The sequence below is a fragment of the Salvelinus namaycush genome, unplaced genomic scaffold (assembly GCF_016432855.1).
Source record: "Salvelinus namaycush isolate Seneca unplaced genomic scaffold, SaNama_1.0 Scaffold169, whole genome shotgun sequence".
Classification (NCBI taxonomy): domain Eukaryota; kingdom Metazoa; phylum Chordata; class Actinopteri; order Salmoniformes; family Salmonidae; genus Salvelinus; species Salvelinus namaycush.
The window spans coordinates 241,982-262,778 of NW_024058441.1; the positions used below are offsets into that span (position 1 = coordinate 241,982).

A 20,797-nucleotide genomic window follows, 5' to 3' on the forward strand; every position below is an offset into this window, starting at 1 on the left:
AACAGCTAAACAGTTAACTAGCATGAATAAATGCTAACAGCTAAAGAGTTAACCAGATAGCATTTATTCATGCTAGTTATCTAAAAGCTAAATTGATAACTAGCCAGGTTACAATATATGTTTTAAATTGGCTACCTAGTTAGTCTGTTCTCTCATATTCTATAGGCCAACCTGCTGCTGCAACATGCTACTGTCTCTCTCCCCTTGAGGGCCACTCCACAGTGCAACATGCTACTGTCTCCCTCCCCTTGAGGGCCACTCCACAGTGCAACGTGCTACTGTCTCTCTCCCCTTGAGGGCCACTCCACAGTGCAACATGCTACTGTCTCTCTCCCCTTGAGGGCCACTCCACAGTGCAACGTGCTACTGTCTCTCTCCCCTTGAGGGCCACTCCACAGTGCTACTGTCTCTCTCCCCTTGAGGGCCACTCCACAGTGCAACGTGCTACTGTCTCTCTCCCCTTGAGGGCCGCTCCACAGTGCAACGTGCTACTGTCTCTCTCCCCTTGAGGGCCACTCCACAGTGCAACGTGCTACTGTCTCTCTCCCCTTGAGGGCCACTCCACAGTGCTACATGCTACTGTCTCTCTCCCCTTGAGGGCCACTCCACAGTGCAACGTGCTACTGTCTCCCTCCCCTTGAGGGCCACTCCACAGTGCAACGTGCTACTGTCTCTCTCCCCTTGAGGGCCACTCCACAGTGCTACTGTCTCTCTCCCCTTGAGGGCCACTCCACAGTGCAACGTGCTACTGTCTCTCTCCCCTTGAGGGCCACTCCACAGTGCAACGTGCTACTGTCTCTCTCCCCTTGAGGGCCACTCCACAGTGCAACGTGCTACTGTCTCTCTCCCCTTGAGGGCCACAGTGCAACGTGCTACTGTCTCTCTCCCCTTGAGGGCCACTCCACAGTGCAACGTGCTACTGTCTCTCTCCCCTTGAGGGCCACTCCACAGTGCTACTGTCTCTCTCCCCTTGAGGGCCACTCCACAGTGCTACTGTCTCTCTCCCCTTGAGGGCCACTCCACAGTGCAACGTGCTACTGTCTCTCTCCCCTTGAGGGCCACTCCACAGTGCAACATGCTACTGTCTCTCTCCCCTTGAGGGCCACTCCACAGTGCAACGTGCTACTGTCTCTCTCCCCTTGAGGGCCACTCCACAGTGCAACGTGCTACTGTCTCTCTCCCCTTGAGGGCCACAGTGCAACGTGCTACTGTCTCTCTCCCCTTGAGGGCCACTCCACAGTGCAACGTGCTACTGTCTCTCTCCCCTTGAGGGCCACTCCACAGTGCTACTGTCTCTCTCCCCTTGAGGGCCACTCCACAGTGCTACTGTCTCTCTCCCCTTGAGGGCCACTCCACAGTGCAACGTGCTACTGTCTCTCTCCCCTTGAGGGCCACTCCACAGTGCAACATGCTACTGTCTCTCTCCCCTTGAGGGCCACTCCACAGTGCAACGTGCTACTGTCTCTCTCCCCTTGAGGGCCACTCCACAGTGCTACTGTCTCTCTCCCCTTGAGGGCCACTCCACAGTGCTACTGTCTCTCTCCCCTTGAGGGCCACTCCACAGTGCAACGTGCTACTGTCTCTCTCCCCTTGAGGGCCGCTCCACAGTGCAACGTGCTACTGTCTCTCTCCCCTTGAGGGCCGCTCCACAGTGCAACGTGCTACTGTCTCTCTCCCCTTGAGGGCCACTCCACAGTGCAACGTGCTACTGTCTCCCTCCCCTTGAGGGCCACTCCACAGTGCAACGTGCTACTGTCTCTCTCCCCTTGAGGGCCACTCCACAGTGCAACGTGCTACTGTCTCCCTCCCCTTGAGGGCCACTCCACAGTGCAACGTGCTACTGTCTCTCTCCCCTTGAGGGCCACTCCACAGTGCAACGTGCTACTGTCTCTCTCCCCTTGAGGGCCACTCCACAGTGCAACGTGCTACTGTCTCTCTCCCCTTGAGGGCCACTCCACAGTGCAACGTGCTACTGTCTCTCTCCCCTTGAGGGCCACTCCACAGTGCAACATGCTACTGTCTCTCTCCCCTTGAGGGCCACAGTGCAACGTGCTACTGTCTCTCTCCCCTTGAGGGCCACAGTGCAACGTGCTACTGTCTCTCTCCCCTTGAGGGCCACTCCACAGTGCAACTTGCAGGTGTCTCTCTCCCCTTGAGGGTCACTCCACAGTGCAACATGCTACTGTCTCTCTCCCCTTGAGGGCCACTCCACAGTGCAACGTGCTACTGTCTCTCTCCCCTTGAGGGCCACTCCACAGTGCTACTGTCTCTCTCCCCTTGAGGGCCACTCCACAGTGCAACGTGCAGGTGTCTCTCTCCCCTTGAGGGCCACTCCACAGTGCAACGTGCCGGTGTCTCTCTCCCCTTGAGGGCCACTCCACAGTGCAACGTGCTACTGTCTCTCTCCCCTTGAGGGCCACTCCACAGTGCAACATGCTACTGTCTCTCTCCCCTTGAGGGCCACAGTGCAACGTGCTACTGTCTCTCTCCCCTTGAGGGCCACTCCACAGTGCAACGTGCTACTGTCTCTCTCCCCTTGAGGGCCACTCCACAGTGCAACTTGCTACTGTCTCTCTCCCCTTGAGGGCCACTCCACAGTGCAACGTGCTACTGTCTCTCTCCCCTTGAGGGCCACTCCACAGTGCAACGTGCTACTGTCTCTCTCCCCTTGAGGGCCACTCCACAGTGCAACGTGTCTCTCTCCCCTTGAGGGCCACTCCACAGTGCAACGTGCTACTGTCTCTCTCCCCTTGAGGGCCACTCCACAGTGCTACTGTCTCTCTCCCCTTGAGGGCCACTCCACAGTGCAACGTGCTACTGTCTCTCTCCCCTTGAGGGCCACTCCACAGTGCAACGTGCTACTGTCTCCCTCCCCTTGAGGGCCACTCCACAGTGCAACGTGCTACTGTCTCTCTCCCCTTGAGGGCCACTCCACAGTGCAACATGCTACTGTCTCTCTCCCCTTGAGGGCCACTCCACAGTGCAACGTGCTACTGTCTCTCTCCCCTTGAGGGCCACTCCACAGTGCAACGTGCTACTGTCTCTCTCCCCTTGAGGGCCACTCCACAGTGCTACTGTCTCTCTCCCCTTGAGGGCCACTCCACAGTGCAACGTGCTACTGTCTCCCTCCCCTTGAGGGCCACTCCACAGTGCAACGTGCAGGTGTCTCTCTCCCCTTGAGGGCCACTCCACAGTGCTACTGTCTCTCTCCCCTTGAGGGCCACTCCACAGTGCAACGTGCTACTGTCTCTCTCCCCTTGAGGGCCACTCCACAGTGCAACGTGCTACTGTCTCTCTCCCCTTGAGGGCCACTCCACAGTGCAACGTGCTACTGTCTCTCTCCCCTTGAGGGCCACTCCACAGTGCAACGTGCAGGTGTCTCTCTCCCCTTGAGGGCCACTCCACAGTGCAACGTGCTACTGTCTCTCTCCCCTTGAGGGCCACTCCACAGTGCAACATGCTACTGTCTCTCTCCCCTTGAGGGCCACTCCACAGTGCAACGTGCTACTGTCTCTCTCCCCTTGAGGGCCACTCCACAGTGCTACTGTCTCTCTCCCCTTGAGGGCCACTCCACAGTGCAACGTGCAGGTGTCTCTCTCCCCTTGAGGGCCACTCCACAGTGCAACGTGCTACTGTCTCTCTCCCCTTGAGGGCCACTCCACAGTGCAACGTGCTACTGTCTCTCTCCCCTTGAGGGCCACTCCACAGTGCAACGTGCTACTGTCTCTCTCCCCTTGAGGGCCACTCCACAGTGCAACGTGCTACTGTCTCTCTCCCCTTGAGGGCCACTCCACAGTGCAACGTGCTACTGTCTCTCTCCCCTTGAGGGCCACTCCACAGTGCAACGTGCTACTGTCTCTCTCCCCTTGAGGGCCACTCCACAGTGCTACTGTCTCTCTCCCCTTGAGGGCCACTCCACAGTGCAACGTGCAGGCGATGCGTCACACAGCATTAAAGCATTCTGATCCTGGTTGATATGGTGATTTGTATGTGATTAATAAAATATTTACAAACTATGCCTAAATAAATGGCTAACAGAAGTTATTAAATTAATTTCCATGGACTTTTTTTGAAAACTTTTCAGATTTGATCCTTGTCCAAAACTTTCCCAGGCCTGGAAAAACACAACAACAAAATCCATGACTTTCCCCCAGGTTTTCATGACCGAACGAACCCAGAAAAACACCTTCCCAGTCCCCCCCAAAAAAGTGTGGGAGCACTGTGTGTGTTACGAGATGTGAAAAATCTCTTTCCACACTGGGAGCAGTGGTAAGGCATCTCCCCGGTGTTTGTTCCCTCGTGGTCTTACAGGTTCCCTAACTAGGTAAATACCTTTCCACACTGGGAGGAAAATATATTTATCTTGTGTATTGTCTGTATTGAGTTTATTTCATCGAGGACCACGTTGGAAACAAGTCATTTTCACTTTAACGCGTTATCCCCTGGGTTGTCCTCGTACTCAGTGCATCCCCCCCCCCCCCCCCCCCCCCAATAAATTAATCAATAGTTGTTAATGGATATATTTTCAGGTGTACAAACCGTTTTTTTCACACTGGGAGCATTGGAAATGCTGATCTCCTGTGTGTACTCTTATGTGTTTTTAGTGTGCTTAACCTGGTAAAACCCTTTTCACACTGAGAGCATTGGAACGTTTTTTCTCCTGTGTGTGTTGTCGTGTGATCTTTCAGATGTGATGACTGGATGAATCTCTTTCCACACTGAGAGCATTGGAACGGCCTCTGCCTCTCTACTAAGTGGGTTCTTTCATGTGATTTCAGGTCCCTTAATGTGGAAAAAGTATTTTGACACTGGGAGCAGTGATATAGCTTCTCTCCAGTGTGTGTCCTCTCATGCGTTTTCATGGACCCTAACTGGGTAAAAGTCTTTTCACACAGGGAGCAGTGGAAATGCTTCTCTCTTGTATGTGTCCTCTCGTGTTTTTTCAGAGCCCCTAACTGGGTAAAACTCTTTCTACACAGGGAGCAGTGGAAATTCTTCTCTCCAGTGTGTGTTCTCTCATGTGTTTTCAGGGCCCCTAACTGGGTAAAACTCTTTCCACACAGGGAGCAGTGGAAAGGCTTCTCTCCTGTGTGTATTCGCTCATGTGTTTTCAGGGACCCTATCCGGGTAAAACTCTTTCCACACAGGGTGCAGTGGAAATGCTTCTCTCCTGTGTGTGTCCTCTCATGTGTTTTCACGGCAACTAACTGGGTAAAACTCTTTCCACACAGGGAGCAGTGGAAAGGCTTCTCTCCTGTGTGTATTCTCTCATGCATTTTCAGATTCCCTAACTGAGTAAAACTCTTTCCACACTGTGAGCAGTGGAAAGGCTTTTCTCCTGTGTGTACTCTTTCATGAACTTTTAGGCTCCTTAAATTAATAAAACTCTTTCCACAATGGGAGCAGTGGTGTGGTCTCGCTGGTTTGGCCAACTTTGGGTCTGGGTGCCCTGAAGTACTCTGTCCGCTGTCCGAGTGAGAGTCTGGTCTCGCTCCTGCCAAAGACAAAAAAAGTATTTAGTTTAATACTAAACATGGATGTTTTGTGACTATACAGTGTTTGTTTAAAATTACAAGCTTATATTTGGGGTTCTGAGGGGTATACTACGACACTAGAGAGATCTAGTCAGGGTTTTCTAAAGCTAGCCAGCTTCAGTTAGCTTCACATTCCAGCTCAGGCTTCATCCCATATTACAAAAGGTGAATATTGATCCTGCAGCTGCCATGCACAAAGAGCATAACACAAACAGCTTTTAAGGAATTATCTGAAAGCTGGTTAACATTTGCTGTACTCCTATTGTTGTTAATTAGTTCAACTTGTCTTTCTAAAGCCTGTCTAAAGCCTGTTTCCAATCTCCCTCATCTCTCTAATCTACTCTTGTATTAGAGATGTACAGGTGGTGAAACACCCCAATAAACAGAATCACCTGTATGAAGGAAGGACAACAACCTAACAACTAACTGCCATGAGTAGTCGGCCAGTAGTCATCTTCTTGTCCTTCATTTGTTTGCCCACCACTTGTAGATCTTCTATCTCCCCCCCTGATATCCTTCAACCCTGATCCTCTTCTTCTCTCTCTGCATCAACAACGACCCGTCTACTCCAAACGTGTTGCAGAGAGAACAGAGGTTTCTAGTTGTTCTTAATGATTTAATATAAAGGATCACTATGAATAATATGCATAACTGTCGTTTGAGTACTTTAATCAACTTAAATCTGAAGGAAAAATAATAATTTATGCTCAGGTTGATTGAATATTAGGTGATAAAACAGTTATCTCCATGTGTTTCAATGCAAACTGGGCTTAATAGGAGCATACTGGGCTTAATAGGAGCATACTGGGCTTAATAGGGGTATACTGGGCTTAATAGGAGCATACTGGGCTTAATAGGAGAACAGCAATGATTTATGGCATTAAAAGAAATACAGAGTATCAAAATGTACTTAAAATATTTGGAAACCATTGGTCTGGGGTATAAATATACACTATATATTACAACATTACGCAAAGTTAGTATTGATCGTATTGAACAATATTTATTTACTTTTAATTTCCATTTTGTATAGAGGGTGCTTTTGTGATACTGTAACCTTTAAGCCCACCTGAGATACATGTCAAATCTACACACAATACCCCACAATGACAAAGCAAAATCAGGTTTTTAGAAATGATTGTAAATGTATTTTTAAAAAATACAAAAAAATACAGAAAATACCGTATTTATATAAGTATTCAGACCCTTTGCTATGAGACTTGATATTGAGCTCAGCTGCATCCTGTTTCCATTGATCATCCTTGAGATGTTTCTACAACTTGATTGGAGTCCACCTGTGGTAAATTCAATTGATTGGACGTGATTTGGAAAGACACACACCTGTCTGTATAAGGTCCCACAGTTGACATTGCATGGCAGAGCAAAAGCCGATGCATGAGGTCGAAGGAATTGTCCGTAGCGCTCAGAGACAAGATTGTGTCAAAGCACAGATCTATGGAAGGGTACCAAAACATTTCTTCATTCTTAAATGGAAGAGGTTTAGAACCACAAAGACTCTTCCTAGAGCTGGCCACACTGAGCAATCGGGGGAGAAGGACCTTGATCAGGGAGGTGACCAAGAACCCGATGGTGATTCTGGCATGGGATGGGAGAACCTTCCAGAAGGACAACCATCTCTGCAGCACTCCACCGATTAGGCCTTTATGGTAGAGTGGCCAGATGGAAGCCACTCCTCAGTAAGGCACATGACAGCCCGCTAGGAGTTTGCCAAAAGGCACCTAAAGACTCTCAAACCATGAGAAACAAGATTATCTGGTCTGATGAAACCAAGATTGAACTCTTTGGCCTGAATGCCAAGCTTCACATCTGGAGGAAACCTGGCACTATCCCTACGGTGAAGCATGGTGGTGGAAGCATCATGCTGTGGGGATGTTTTTCAGCAGCAGGGACTGGGAGATTGAGGGAAAGATGAACGGAGCAAAGTTCAGAGAGATCCTTGACGAAAACCTGCTCCAGAGTGCTCAGGACCTCAGACTGGGGTGAAGGTTCCCCTTCCAACAGGACAATGACCCTAAGCACACAGCCAAGACCACGCAGGAGTGGCTTCGGGTCAAGTCTCTGAATATCCTTGAGTGGCCCAGTCAGAGCCCGGACTTGAGCCCAATCTCTGAAGAGACCTGAAAATAGCTGTGCAGCAATGCTCCCCATCCAACCTGACAGAGCTTGAGAGGATCTGCAGAGAAGAATGGGAGAAACTCCCCAAATACAGGTGTGCCAAGCTTGTAGCGTCATACCCAAAAAGACTCGAGGCTGTAATCGCTGCCAAAGGCGCTTCAACAAAGTACTGAGTAAAGGGTCTGAATACTTATGTAAAAGTGATATTTCCTGTTCTATTTATTTTTTATATATATTACCTAAAATAAAAAGAACAGTTTTTGCTTTGTCATTATTGTGTATTGTGTGTAGATTGATGAAGGAAAAAAATCATTTAAATCAATTTTATAACAAGGCTGTAATAGTTAGTTGAACTAAGTTCATTGGGCATTTATCAGTTATATTCTCCAATTATCAATAGCTAGGCCTATATATTATTAATTAAAAAGTCAAAAAAAATGTATGTACCAATGGCAGGTTGCCCTTAAACAATTTCTACAGCACTGAATAACCTATTCAAGTATAGCACTTCAGAAGAACACCTATTTAAAACGACATATTACTTCACAAGTGCTACGTTTTTGTGCCCCTGTTTTTAAGACAATACTCACTGGTGCTAATCCGATCTTCAGTCTCCTCTTCCTCTCCTTCCTCCTCCTCTTTCACTCCCAAAACGTCTTCCTCCTCTTTTACTGAGATAGCCTCCTCTTCCTCTTTCACTCTAAAAGGTTCTTCCTCTTCTTTCATTATAATATCCTCTTCTTCTTTCAATGTGAAAGCCCCTTCCTCCTTTTTCATTATCGAAGCATCTACCTCCTCTTCCACTGTGACAGCCTCTATCCCCTCCTCCTCTTCCACTGTGACAGCCTCTATCATTTCTTCCTCCTTCACTACAATGGGTTCTTTCTCTTCTTTCACTGTAACATCATCCTCCTCTTTTAATATAACAGCCTCTTCTTCCACTCCAAAAGGTTCTTTCTCTTCTTTCACTATAACATCTTCCTCTTTCAATGTGATGCTGATAGACTCCTCTTCCTCCTTTTTAATTCTGGAAGCTTCTGCCTCTACTTTCACTGAGATATCTTCCTCTTCTTCTTTTATGACAACGTTCAGTCCGAGAGATTCTTTCTCCGTCCAACATATCGCCTCTTCTTTAGCTGGGGACGAGTAGCTTAGAGAGCTCATGGTTGTGGATGCTAGCTAGCTAGCATTAGCGACTAGCCTAGTGCTAGGCTCAGTATCAATCTGAACAAGTTTGCAAATGTAACAAGTACATTACGTTAAAGTTAACCAGTAGATACCTCAACAGAATAGTTTTTAAAACAACGAGATTAATATTCACAAAAATGGTCTAAAGAGCTTCAATGTTTCGGTTGCATGTTGGCTAGCAAGCTACCGAGGTGTTTTAAACAGTAGCCGTGTTGTGGTTCTTGAGCGTCCTGTCCACTAGATACGTCACGCAAGAAGCATCACCTGAAAGACTCACGTCGCCATCTGCTGCCTGGAGTTTAATTAAGCAATTTGACAGCAATTATGGCTGTGAGTCTTTGGGAAAATCTCTAAGAGCTCATTGTCCATTGTTTTGTTTTTTATTCTTCAAGCTCTGTCAAATTGGTTGTTAATCATTGCTAATGAACCGTTTGCAGGTCTTGCCATAGATTTTAAAGTAGATTTAAGTCAAAACTGTAATCGGTCAATCAGGAACACTCACTGTCTTCTTAGTAAGCAACCCCAGTGTAGATTTGGCCTAGTGTTTTAGGTTGTTGTCCTGTTGAAATGTGAATTAATCTCCCAGTATCAGGTGGAAAGCAGACTGAACCAGGTTTTCCTCTAGGATTTTGCGTGTGTTTAGCTCCATTCAGTTAATTTTTTTATTCTGAAAAAACTCCCCAGTCCTTAACGCTATGCTTGAAAATATGGAGAGTGGTACTCAGATTTGCCTCAAACATAACACTTTGTATTCAGGACAAAAAGTTAATTGCTTTGCCACATGTTTTGCAGTATTACTTCTGTGGCTTGTTGCAAATAGGATGCGTATTTTGGAATATTTATAAATATTTCAAATATTTGTAGTCTGTACAGACTTCCTTCTTTTCACTCTGCCAATTAGGTGGGTATTGTAGAGCAACTACAATGTTGTTGATCATCCCTGTCCCCAGCTCTCCTGGCACAGCTATACAACAGTTACAGAGTTTAAAAGTCACCATCCCTGTCCCCAGCTCTCCTGGCACAGCTATACAACAGTTACAGAGTTTAAAAGTCACCATCCCTGTCCCCAGCTCTCCTGGCACAGCTATAAAACAGTTACAGAGTTTAAAAGTCACCATCCCTGTCCCCAGCTCTCCTGGCACAGCTATACAACAGTTACAGAGTTTAAAAGTCACCATCCCTGTCCCCAGCTCTCCTGGCACAGCTATACAACAGTTACAGAGTTTAAAAGTCACCATCCCTGAGCAGTTTCCTTCCTCTCCGGCAACGGAATTAGGAAGGACGCCTGTATCCTAATTAATAACTTCACTATGCTCAAAGGGATATTTAATCTCAGATGTTAGATTATTTTTTTCTACCAATAGGTGTCCTTCTTTGTGAGGCATTGGTTGAATCTGTGATTGAAATTCACTACTTGACTGAGGGACCTTACAGATAATTGGTTTGTATGGGGTACAGAGATGAGGTAGTCATTCAAAAATCATATTAAACACTATTATTGCACACAGTGAGTCCATGCAACTTCTCATGTGACTTGTTAAGCAAATCTTTACTCCTGAACTTATTTAGGCGTTGCCATGACAAAGGGGTTGAATACTTATTGACTCAAGACATTTCAGCTTTTCATTCTTTTTATTTATTTATTTTTCCTTTTTTTATTGAATATCCGAAACATACAACATACTTGCAGTGAAGCCGATCAACAACTACACCCTACCAGTCATCCAACAGACTCCCATTCAGAGATCAACAACTACACCATACCAGTCATCCAACAGACTCCCATTCAGAGATCAACAACTACACCCTACCAGTCATCCAACAGACTCCCATTCAGAGATCAACAACTACACCATACCAGTCATCCAACAGACTCCCATTCAGAGATCAACAACTACACCCTACCAGTCATCCAACAGACTCCCATTCAGAGATCAACAACTACACCATACCAGTCATCCAACAGACTCCCATTCAGAGATCAACAACTACACCATACCAGTCATCCAACAGACTCCCATTCAGAGATCAACAACTACACCCTACCAGTCATCCAACAGACTCCCATTCAGAGATCAACAACTACACCCTACCAGTCATCCAACAGACTCCCATTCAGAGATCAACAACTACACCCCACCAGTCATCCAACAGACTCCCATTCAGAGATCAACAACTACACCCTACCAGTCATCCAACAGACTCCCATTCAGAGATCAACAACTACACCATACCAGTCATCCAACAGACTCCCATTCAGAGATCAACAACTACACCCTACCAGTCATCCAACAGACTCCCATTCAGAGATCAACAACTACACCCTACCAGTCATCCAACAGACTCCCATTCAGAGAGACACAACTACACCATACCAGTCATCCAACAGACTCCCATTCAGAGATCAACAACTACACCATACCAGTCATCCAACAGACTCCCATTCAGAGAGACACACAGAAGCATCCAGGGTCAAGGCTCTGCTCAAGGGCACGTTGACAGATCTCCCACCAGGCCAAAAAACGTGAACACAAACCCTCCAAGATCCCCCCCCACAGTTCCCCAATAGCTGTCCCTCAACCAATCGAGACTCCTCCCACAGTCGTCGCCCCCCCCCCCCCAAAGAAGAAAAATGTAAGTTAAAACTACAATTCATTCATATCAAAATTAAAAATACAATTAATTCCATCTGCATCGGTGTGTCCAGACAGCTAAGAACATTTTAAAGCAACAAGATTCCTTTGTGTGGTGTGCTTCCAATGGTTCCGGTTGTCAATAAAAATGGCTCCATCTGCATCGGTGTGGGCCTACAGCGGCTAAATGAGGGGTGTGTGAGGAAATACGCACTGCTAACGTTGGATGACGTCATTCCATTACAGGAGCCAAAGTGTTTTCTGGCTGGGTTCTGTGGGTTCTGTGGGTTCTGGCTGGGTTCTGTGGGTTCTGGCTGGGTTCTGTGGGTTCTGGCTGGGTTCTGTGGGTTCTGGCTGGGTTCTGTGGGTTCTGGCTGGGTTCTGTGGGTTCTGGCTGGGTTCTGTGGGTTCTGTGGGTTCTGGCTGGGTTCTGTGGGTTCTGGCTTCCCCCTGGGTGAAACTAGCAAGAAGCTAACAACCTCCATTAAACCATTTTAAGGAGATACTGTTTTCACATACTTCTCTTTTGGAATAAATCAGTGCACCTGCAATATTCCAAAAGAAGATAACGGGAGCTGTTGATTGGCCTGGACGGAGTGAAATGCTACATGGACGACATTTTAGTTTATGGACGCTCAAAAGGAGGAGCACAACCGATAGGCTAGCAGAAGCCTTCAGAGTGATGAAAGCTTCAGGACTGAAGTTGAACAAGGAGAAATGACATCTAAAACCAAAGTGGGCACCGGATCTGCAAGGTTTGTTTTGTCAGCCCTGACCCAGAGACAGTAAGGGCAATGCAAGAACTGGTAAAACCACAGAACGTTACAGAGCTGAAAACGGATACTAGGCATGGTTAACTACCTAATGCAGATACTTACCAAAAACAGTTCCACTGAGCTGCAGCCACTCAACAAACTTCTGAAGCAAGATGTCGTCTTGTCCTGGGGAAGAAGCCAAGACCTTTAGAACAGTAAAGGGCATGCTAGTGTCAGCACTAGGGCTGCAACATTCCAGGACCTTCCCCCAAAATTCTCTGGTTTTCCAGAAAGCCTGGTTGGAGAATTCTGGATTTCCTGCTTATTCTGGGAAATCTCTAACCGGGACTTTGGGAAAATCTGAGAATTTATTGTCATTTTGCAACCTTAGTCATCACCAATATTAGGATGCTAAGATGTTTCGAGCGAGCGTTGATGCCAGCAGTTATGGCATTGGAGGGGTACTGTTACAAGAGCATGAAAGGAAAATGCTGCCCGTGGCCTTCTGCTCATGTACCCTCTCTTCTGCTGAGAGAAGGTGTGCCTAGATAGAGAAGGTATGCCTAGATAGAGAAGGTGTGCCTGAATAGAGAAGGTGTGCCTAGATAGAGAAGGTGTGCCTGAATAGAGAAGGTGTGCCTGGATAGAGAAGGTGTGCCTGGATAGAGAAGGTGTGCCTGGATAGAGAAGGTGTGCCTGGATAGAGAAGGTGTGCCTGGATAGAGAAGGTGTGCCTGGATAGAGAAGGTGTGCCTGGATAGAGAAGGTGTGCCTGAATAGAGAAGGTGTGCCTGGATAGAGAAGGTGTGCCTGGATAGAGAAGGTGTGCCTGGATAGAGAAGGTGTGCCTGGATAGAGAAGGTGTGCTTGGCGTCTGTTTGGGCTTGTGAGAAGTTCTCACGTTACCTGTGCGGCCTGGAGTCTTTAAAACTGCTAAACGGTCCACAAACCGTTTGGTGCCGTTAACTACGAAAATCTGGATGAGGTCCCTGTGCGCTGCCAGCGATCGCTTATCAGAATGATGAGGTTCAGCCCCCAAAGCTGAATATACCGCAGGCAAAACGCTGCTCATTGCCGACACACTCTCAAGACAACCGTCGGTCTGCCTGGAAAACTCAGACCTGGAAGAAGTCGCAGCCTTCGTTGACGCAGTGAACGAGCACAGACCAGTTTCATCACATTAATATGGAGTTGATCCCACTTTTTATTTTTAAAAGGAACATTGACAATTAAATGGACAATTGAAGAAAAGTTGAATGTTGGGACTTTAATTTTAGTTTGAAATGAATGCTCAGAAAGTTACTGTTGTTGTTATTTAAACTATGAAGAGACTCACAGTTTTAGTTCAGCATCCTGACAAGTTATTAAGTTTAATTTAATGTAAAGAATGTCATTATTTGCCAAGAGTGTGCAAAGCTGTCATCGAGGCAAAAGGGCGGCTACTTTGAAGAATCTAAAATATATTTTGATTTGTTTACCACTTTTTTGGTTATTACATGACTCCATATGTTATTTCATAGTTTTGATGTCTTCACTATTATTCTACAATTTAGAAGATAGTAAAAAAAATAAAAAATAATTGAATGAGTAGGTGTGTCCAAACTTTTCACTGGTTCTGTATATAAAGAACAGACTAGGTCTATACTGCTCCTACATGGTGTAACAATACATAGATGTATATAATGAACAGACTAGGTCTATACTGCTCCTACGTGGTGTAACAATACATCATGTAGATGTATATAATGAACAGACTAGGTCTATACTGCTCCTACATGGTGTAACAATACATAGATGTATATAATGAACAGACTAGGTCTATACTGCTCCTACGTGGTGTAACAATACATAGATGTATATAATGAACAGACTAGGTCTATACTGCTCCTACATGGTGTAACAATACATAGATGTATATAATGAACAGACTAGGTCTATACTGCTCCTACATGGTGTAACAATACATAGATGTATATAATGAACAGACTAGGTCTATACTGCTCCTACATGGTGTAACAATACATAGATGCATATAATGAACAGACTAGGTCTATACTGCTCCTACATGGTGTAACAATACATAGATGTATATAATGAACAGACTAGGTCTATACTGCTCCTACATGGTGTAACAATACATAGATGCATATAATGAACAGACTAGGTCTATACTGCTCCTACATGGTGTAACAATACATAGATGTATATAATGAACAGACTAGGTCTATACTGCTCCTACGTGGTGTAACAATACATAGATGTATATAATGAACAGACTAGGTCTATACTGCTCCTACGTGGTGTAACAATACATAGATGTATATAATGAACAGACTAGGTCTATACTGCTCCTACATGGTGTAACAATACATAGATGTATATAATGAACAGACTAGGTCTATACTGCTCCTACATGGTGTAACAATACATAGATGTATATAATGAACAGACTAGGTCTATACTGCTCCTACATGGTGTAACAATACATAGATGCATATAATGAACAGACTAGGTCTATACTGCTCCTACATGGTGTAACAATACATAGATGTATATAATGAACAGACTAGGTCTATACTGCTCCTACATGGTGTAACAATACATAGATGCATATAATGAACAGACTAGGTCTATACTGCTCCTACATGGTGTAACAATACATAGATGTATATAATGAACAGACTAGGTCTATACTGCTCCTACATGGTGTAACAATGCATAGATGTATATAATGAACAGACTAGGTCTATACTGCTCCTACGTGGTGTAACAATACATAGATGTATATAATGAACAGACTAGGTCTATACTGCTCCTACGTGGTGTAACAATACATAGATGTATATAATGAACAGACTAGGTCTATACTGCTCCTACATGGTGTAACAATACATAGATGTATATAATGAACAGACTAGGTCTATACTGCTCCTACGTGGTGTAACAATACATAGATGTATATAATGAACAGACTAGGTCTATACTGCTCCTACATGGTGTAACAATACATAGATGTATATAATGAACAGACTAGGTCTATACTGCTCCTACATGGTGTAACAATACATAGATGTATATAATGAACAGACTAGGTCTATACTGCTCCTACGTGGTGTAACAATACATCATGTAGATGTATATAATGAACAGACTAGGTCATTACTGCTCCTACATGGTGTAACAATACATCATGTAGATGTATATAATGAACAGACTAGGTCATTACTGCTCCTACATGGTGTAACAATACATCATGTAGATGTATATAATGAACAGACTAGGTCTATACTGTTCCTACATGGTGTAACAATACATCATGTAGATGTATATAATGAATGTCCACTAGTGACTAACACAGTTAAAACATATTCATTATCTTTTATCACATTTACGACTAAAGGTTCTAACAGGAGGGGCTTTAGCACTATGTTCCACCATACTGGCCAACTGACCCCCCCGCGCCCCCAAAGTTCACCTTGCCCTCAAATGTTCGATCCGCTGCAGCTGATCCGGGTTCAAAGTTGACCTTGCCCTCAAATGTTCGATCCGCTGCAGCTGATCCGGGATCAAAGTTCACCTTGCCCTCAAATGTTCGATCCGCTGCAGCTGATCCGGGTTCAAAGTTCACCTTGCCCTCAAATATTCGATCCGCTGCAGCTGATCCGGGTTCAAAGTTCACCCTACCCTCAAATGTTTGATCCGCTGCAGCTGATCCGGGTTCTGCATAGGGGGGGGGGGTCCCTGTGCTGCAGCTGATCCGGGTCACGGCACCAATATGTTGCTGTCTTCATATGTACCACAGAAGAACCACCCAGAAACGAAGAAAGACTCCACTGCTGTCTTTTAGGGGTTTATTTAGTGTAGATCTGCACAACTACATGTCCCATAATGCATCAGTCTCCAATGATGATATATGAAGAGACTGGAACACATCAGTCTCCAATGATGATATATGAACAGACTGCGATGCACCATCTGAAAGGGTTGTTCTATAGAGGTGCATGAAGAAAGGTATCACATATCCTGTCTCTCATCTCCAATACATTGCTAGGTGCTTTCAGTGTTGACAGTATTAAAATACAACAACTCACGTACAGAAACACTAATACAACCAAGCTACAACGTGAAACTGCATTTATCCCCATTCAGACCTACGAGAGCTAAAAACTACATCTCCTATAATGCAACGCTAGCAAACCAGCCCGGCTAGCCATCGGCAACATGAAAGTCAAGCTAAAAACAGCAAGCTAGGCTAGCAATACATTTTAGCATTCTGTTAAACTCTGAAAGTTACATTGTTCTAGTCTCACAAACGTGTCTTACGATGCCCATAGCATTAACCTTGGGATGCTTTATTTACTAACTTTATGGACTTATAACAGGAGCGATTTGCAATACATACACTACATGACCAAAAGTGCTCGTCGAACATCTCATTCCAAAATCACAGGCATTAATATGGAGTTGATCCCACATGTGCTGCTACAACAGCCTCCACTCTTCTGGGAAGGCTTTCCACCAGATGTTGGAACATTGCTGCAGGGGACTTGCTTCCATTCAGCTACAAGAGCATTAGTAAGGTCGGACACTGATGTTGGGCAATTAGGCCTGGCTCGCAGTCGGCGTTCCAATCCATCTCAAATTTGTTCGATGGGGTTGAGGTCAGGGCTCTGTGCAAGCCAGTCAAGTTCTTCCACACACCGATCTGGACAAACCATTTATGTATGGACCTTGCTTTCTTCACAGGGGCATTGTCATGCTGAAACAGGAAAGGGCCTTTCCCAAATTGTTGCTACAAAGTTGGAAGCACAGAGTCGTCTAGAATGTCATTGTATGCAGTAGCGTTAAGAATTCCCTTCACTGGAACTAAGGTGCCCAAACCATGAAAAACAGCCCCAGACCATTAATCCTCCTCCCCTAAAGTTTACAGTTGGCACTATTCATTCAGGCAGGGAGTGTTCTCCTGGCATCCGCCAAACCCAGATTCGTCCGTCGGACAGACAGATTCATCAGTAAGGAAGTGCGATTCATCCCTCCAGAGAACGCGTCTCCAAAGTCCAATGGCGGTGACCTTTACACCATTCCAGCCGAAGCTTGACATTGCGCATGGTGATCTTAGGCTTGTGTGTGGCTGCTCGGCCATGGAAACCCATTTCATGGAAACCCATTTCATGAAGCTCGCGACGAACAGTTATTGTGCTGACGTTGCCTCCAGAGGCAGTGTTGCAACCAAGGACAGATGATTTTTACACGCTTCAGCACTCGGCGGTCCCGTTCTATGAGTTTGTGTGGCCTACCACTTTGCAGCTGAGCCATAGTTGCGCCTATATGTTTCCACTTCACAATACCAACACTTACAGTTGACCGGGGCAACACTAGCAGGGCAGAAATTTGACGAACTGACTTGATGGAAAGCTGGCATCTTATGACGATGCCACGTTGAAAGTCACTGAGCTCTTCAGTAAGGCCATTATACTGCCAATGTTTGTCTATGGAGATGGCTGTGTGCTGTGTGCTTGATGACTGTGTGCTTGATGGCTGTGTGCTTGATTTGATACACCGGTCAGCAATGGGTGAGGCTGCCTCTTAAACATCATCAGGCAGTACCAGAAGATCAACAAATACAAATAGAAACCAGAAGTAAAGTTCCTGGTGATCACAGTGATCTGGTTTCACCTTCGGTCTGAACTGGGAATATTCCTGTTTGTGGGCCACTGACCCTTGACCTGGGTGTTCTGTTCTATGGTTCTAAATAGGAATAACTTGACATTTGATAAAATAACAATGTTAACTCTCCTACACAGAAACGCAAACACAGTTAAGATTATATTTATATTTTTTGTTTTTGTTTTGTTGAATTTTTACCCCCCTTTTTCTCCCCAATTTCGTCCAATTGTTAGTAATTACTATCTTGTCTCATCGCTACAACTCCCATACGAGCTCGGGAGAGACGAAGGTCGAAAGCCATGCGTCCTCCGAAACACAACCCAACCAAGCCGCCAGCCGCACCAATATGTCGGAGGAAACACTGTGCACCTGGCGACCTTGGTTAGCGTGCACTGCGCCCGGCCCGCCACAGGAGTCGCTGGTGCGCGATGAGACAAGGATATCCCTACCGGCCAAACCCTCCCTAACCCGGTGTGTGATTTGTATTTAGTCTCTCATGCGTTTCCAGTTCACCTGACAAGTTAAAACTATTTTCATACTGAGAACAGTCTTAAGGTTTCTCTCCGGTGTGTATTGTCTCATGCATTTTCAGGTTCCCTAACTGGGTAAAACTCTTTCCACACTGGGAACAGTGGTAAGGCTTCACTCCAGAATGTATTCTCTCATGTTGTTTCAGGGAATTTAATGAGAAACATTTCTTTTCACACTGGAAGCATTGGAATGGCCGCTCTACTGAGTGTATTCTCTCGTGGATATTCAGCTTCCATAACTCTGTAAAACTCTTTCCACAATGAGAGCAGTGGAAAGGCCTCTCTACAGAGTGTGTTTTTTCATGCTTTTTCAGGGCCCCTGATGAGAAAAAACTCCTTTCACACTGGGAACAGTGGTAAGGTTTATCGCCGGTGTGTGTTGTCTCATGCATTTTCAGGTTCCCTAACTGGGTAAAACTCTTTCCACACTGGGAACAGTGGTAAGGCTTCACTCCAGAATGTATTCTCTCATGTTGTTTCAGGGAATTTAATGAGAAACATTTCTTTTCACACTGGAAGCATTGGAATGGCCGCTCTACTGAGTGTATTCTCTCGTGGATATTCAGCTTCCATAACTCTGTAAAACTCTTTCCACAATGAGAGCAGTGGAAAGGCCTCTCTACAGAGTGTGTTTTTTCATGCTTTTTCAGGGCCCCTGATGAGAAAAAACTCCTTTCACACTGGGAACAGTGGTAAGGTTTATCGCCGGTGTGTGTTGTCTCATGCATTTTCAGGTTCCCTGACTGGGTAAAACTCTTTCCACACTGGGAACAGTGGTAAGGCTTCACTCCAGAATGTATTCTCTCATGTAATTTCAGGTTTCCTAACTGGATAAAACTCTTTCCACACTGTGAACAGTGGTAAGGCTTCACTCCAGAATGTATTCTCTCGTGGATTTTCAGCTGCGCTAATTGGGTAAAACTCTTTTCACACTGGGAGCATTGGAAAGGCCTCTCTGCAGAGTGTGTTTCCTCATGCTTTTTTAAGCCCCCTGATGAGAAAAAACGATTTTCATACTGGGCACAGTGGTATGGGTTCTTGCTTGTGTGTGTTTTCTCATGCCTTTTCAGGTTTCCTAACCGACTAAAAGTATTTCCACATTCAGAGCATTGATGAGGCTTTACTCCAGACTGTGGCTTCTTTCTTGTGTGTATTCTCTCATGCATGCTCAGGTTCCCTAACCGGGCAAAACTCTTTCCACAGTGGGAGCAGTGGTATCTTCTCACTGGTTTGGGCGTCGCTGGCTCTGGTTCTCCTGAAGGCCTCTTCCCGCTATCAGAATGAGAATCTGGTCTCTCTCCTGCCAAAGAGAAAACAGAGACCTGAATGAAACCCCCCACATGATAAAAATGTATTTGTAGTATCTTAGGATGCTTCTTAGATTGATGACACCGGACAAGTAAGTATGTTTAGTATTCAAGTAATAGAAAGTGAGAGCGCAGACGCAGAGCAGAGCGGTCTCAATGTACAGTGTACATGGGGGCGAGTATGAACAAGGTGAATCCTTTCATTGTGGAAATGGGACTAAATGGACTTAAGGAACCGTTTTGAAATAAGACACAGGATGTAGCATCACACTGATTAACAGGTCCCAATTCAATGACAAGTGGAAAAAAGTTTAAGTGCCTAAACTGAGAGACACCCCTATTTAAACTCAAAAACATTACACGGGGGAGAAGATCACTGTGACTGGAGTTGCTGATGTTCAAGTGGAAAATCAAGGACAAAATAAATAAAAAAGTCTGCCTCTCTTAGTAGTGGAAGGTACTGGCCCCGGCTTACTAGGGAGAGGGTGGTTGAAGGAAATCAAATTGAACCGGGATTAAAATCAAACAGGTCACCAACAGAGATATTGACACTACAGCAGGTGCTTTTCAAAGCATGAGAGTGTTTTTAAAGAACAGCTAGGGACATTAAAAAAGGGGTCCAAGCTACCATTCATGTTGCTGCAGATGCTACTCCCAGATTCTATAGGGCAAGATCAGTTCCATATGCCATGAAGCCTAAAGTGGATGTGGAAATTGACAGACTCTTAGCAGAGGATTCAAGTTCTCTGATTGGGCAGCACCAGTTGATCCCATCCTCGTCGGCAAATATGTAGTATCTTAGGATGCTTCTTAGATTGATGACACCGGACACGTAAGTACATTTAGTATTTAATTGTAACTTAGAATAACATTCCTGGACCTGGCGTAAACTACTGGAGGTTTTCTCAAGCATGGTTATATGGCAGACGTAGAAAACGGCCACGAATAGCGGGAAAGCAAACCCCGTATTGAGTCCATACTGCCATCTATTGGAAAACATAATACTTAACATAAATATACCAGGTTGTTACAGTATTCTTATGAGGT

The 20,797-nt window shown here is 45.4% G+C and overlaps 1 protein-coding gene across 1 annotated transcript; it reads right to left on the reverse strand.

The window, feature by feature from the left end:
- Nucleotides 1–4,545: 4,545 nt before the first annotated feature.
- On the reverse strand, nt 4,546–13,318 carry LOC120037306 (gastrula zinc finger protein XlCGF17.1-like). The gene is made up of 2 exons (XM_038983472.1): nt 13,153–13,318; nt 4,546–5,494 (listed from the first exon to the last, which is right to left on the reverse strand). Exons 1-2 carry the CDS (start codon nt 13,316–13,318, stop codon nt 4,548–4,550), a joined length of 1,113 nt encoding a protein of 370 aa, XP_038839400.1. The 3' UTR covers nt 4,546–4,547.
- Nucleotides 13,319–20,797: the final 7,479 nt, after the last annotated feature.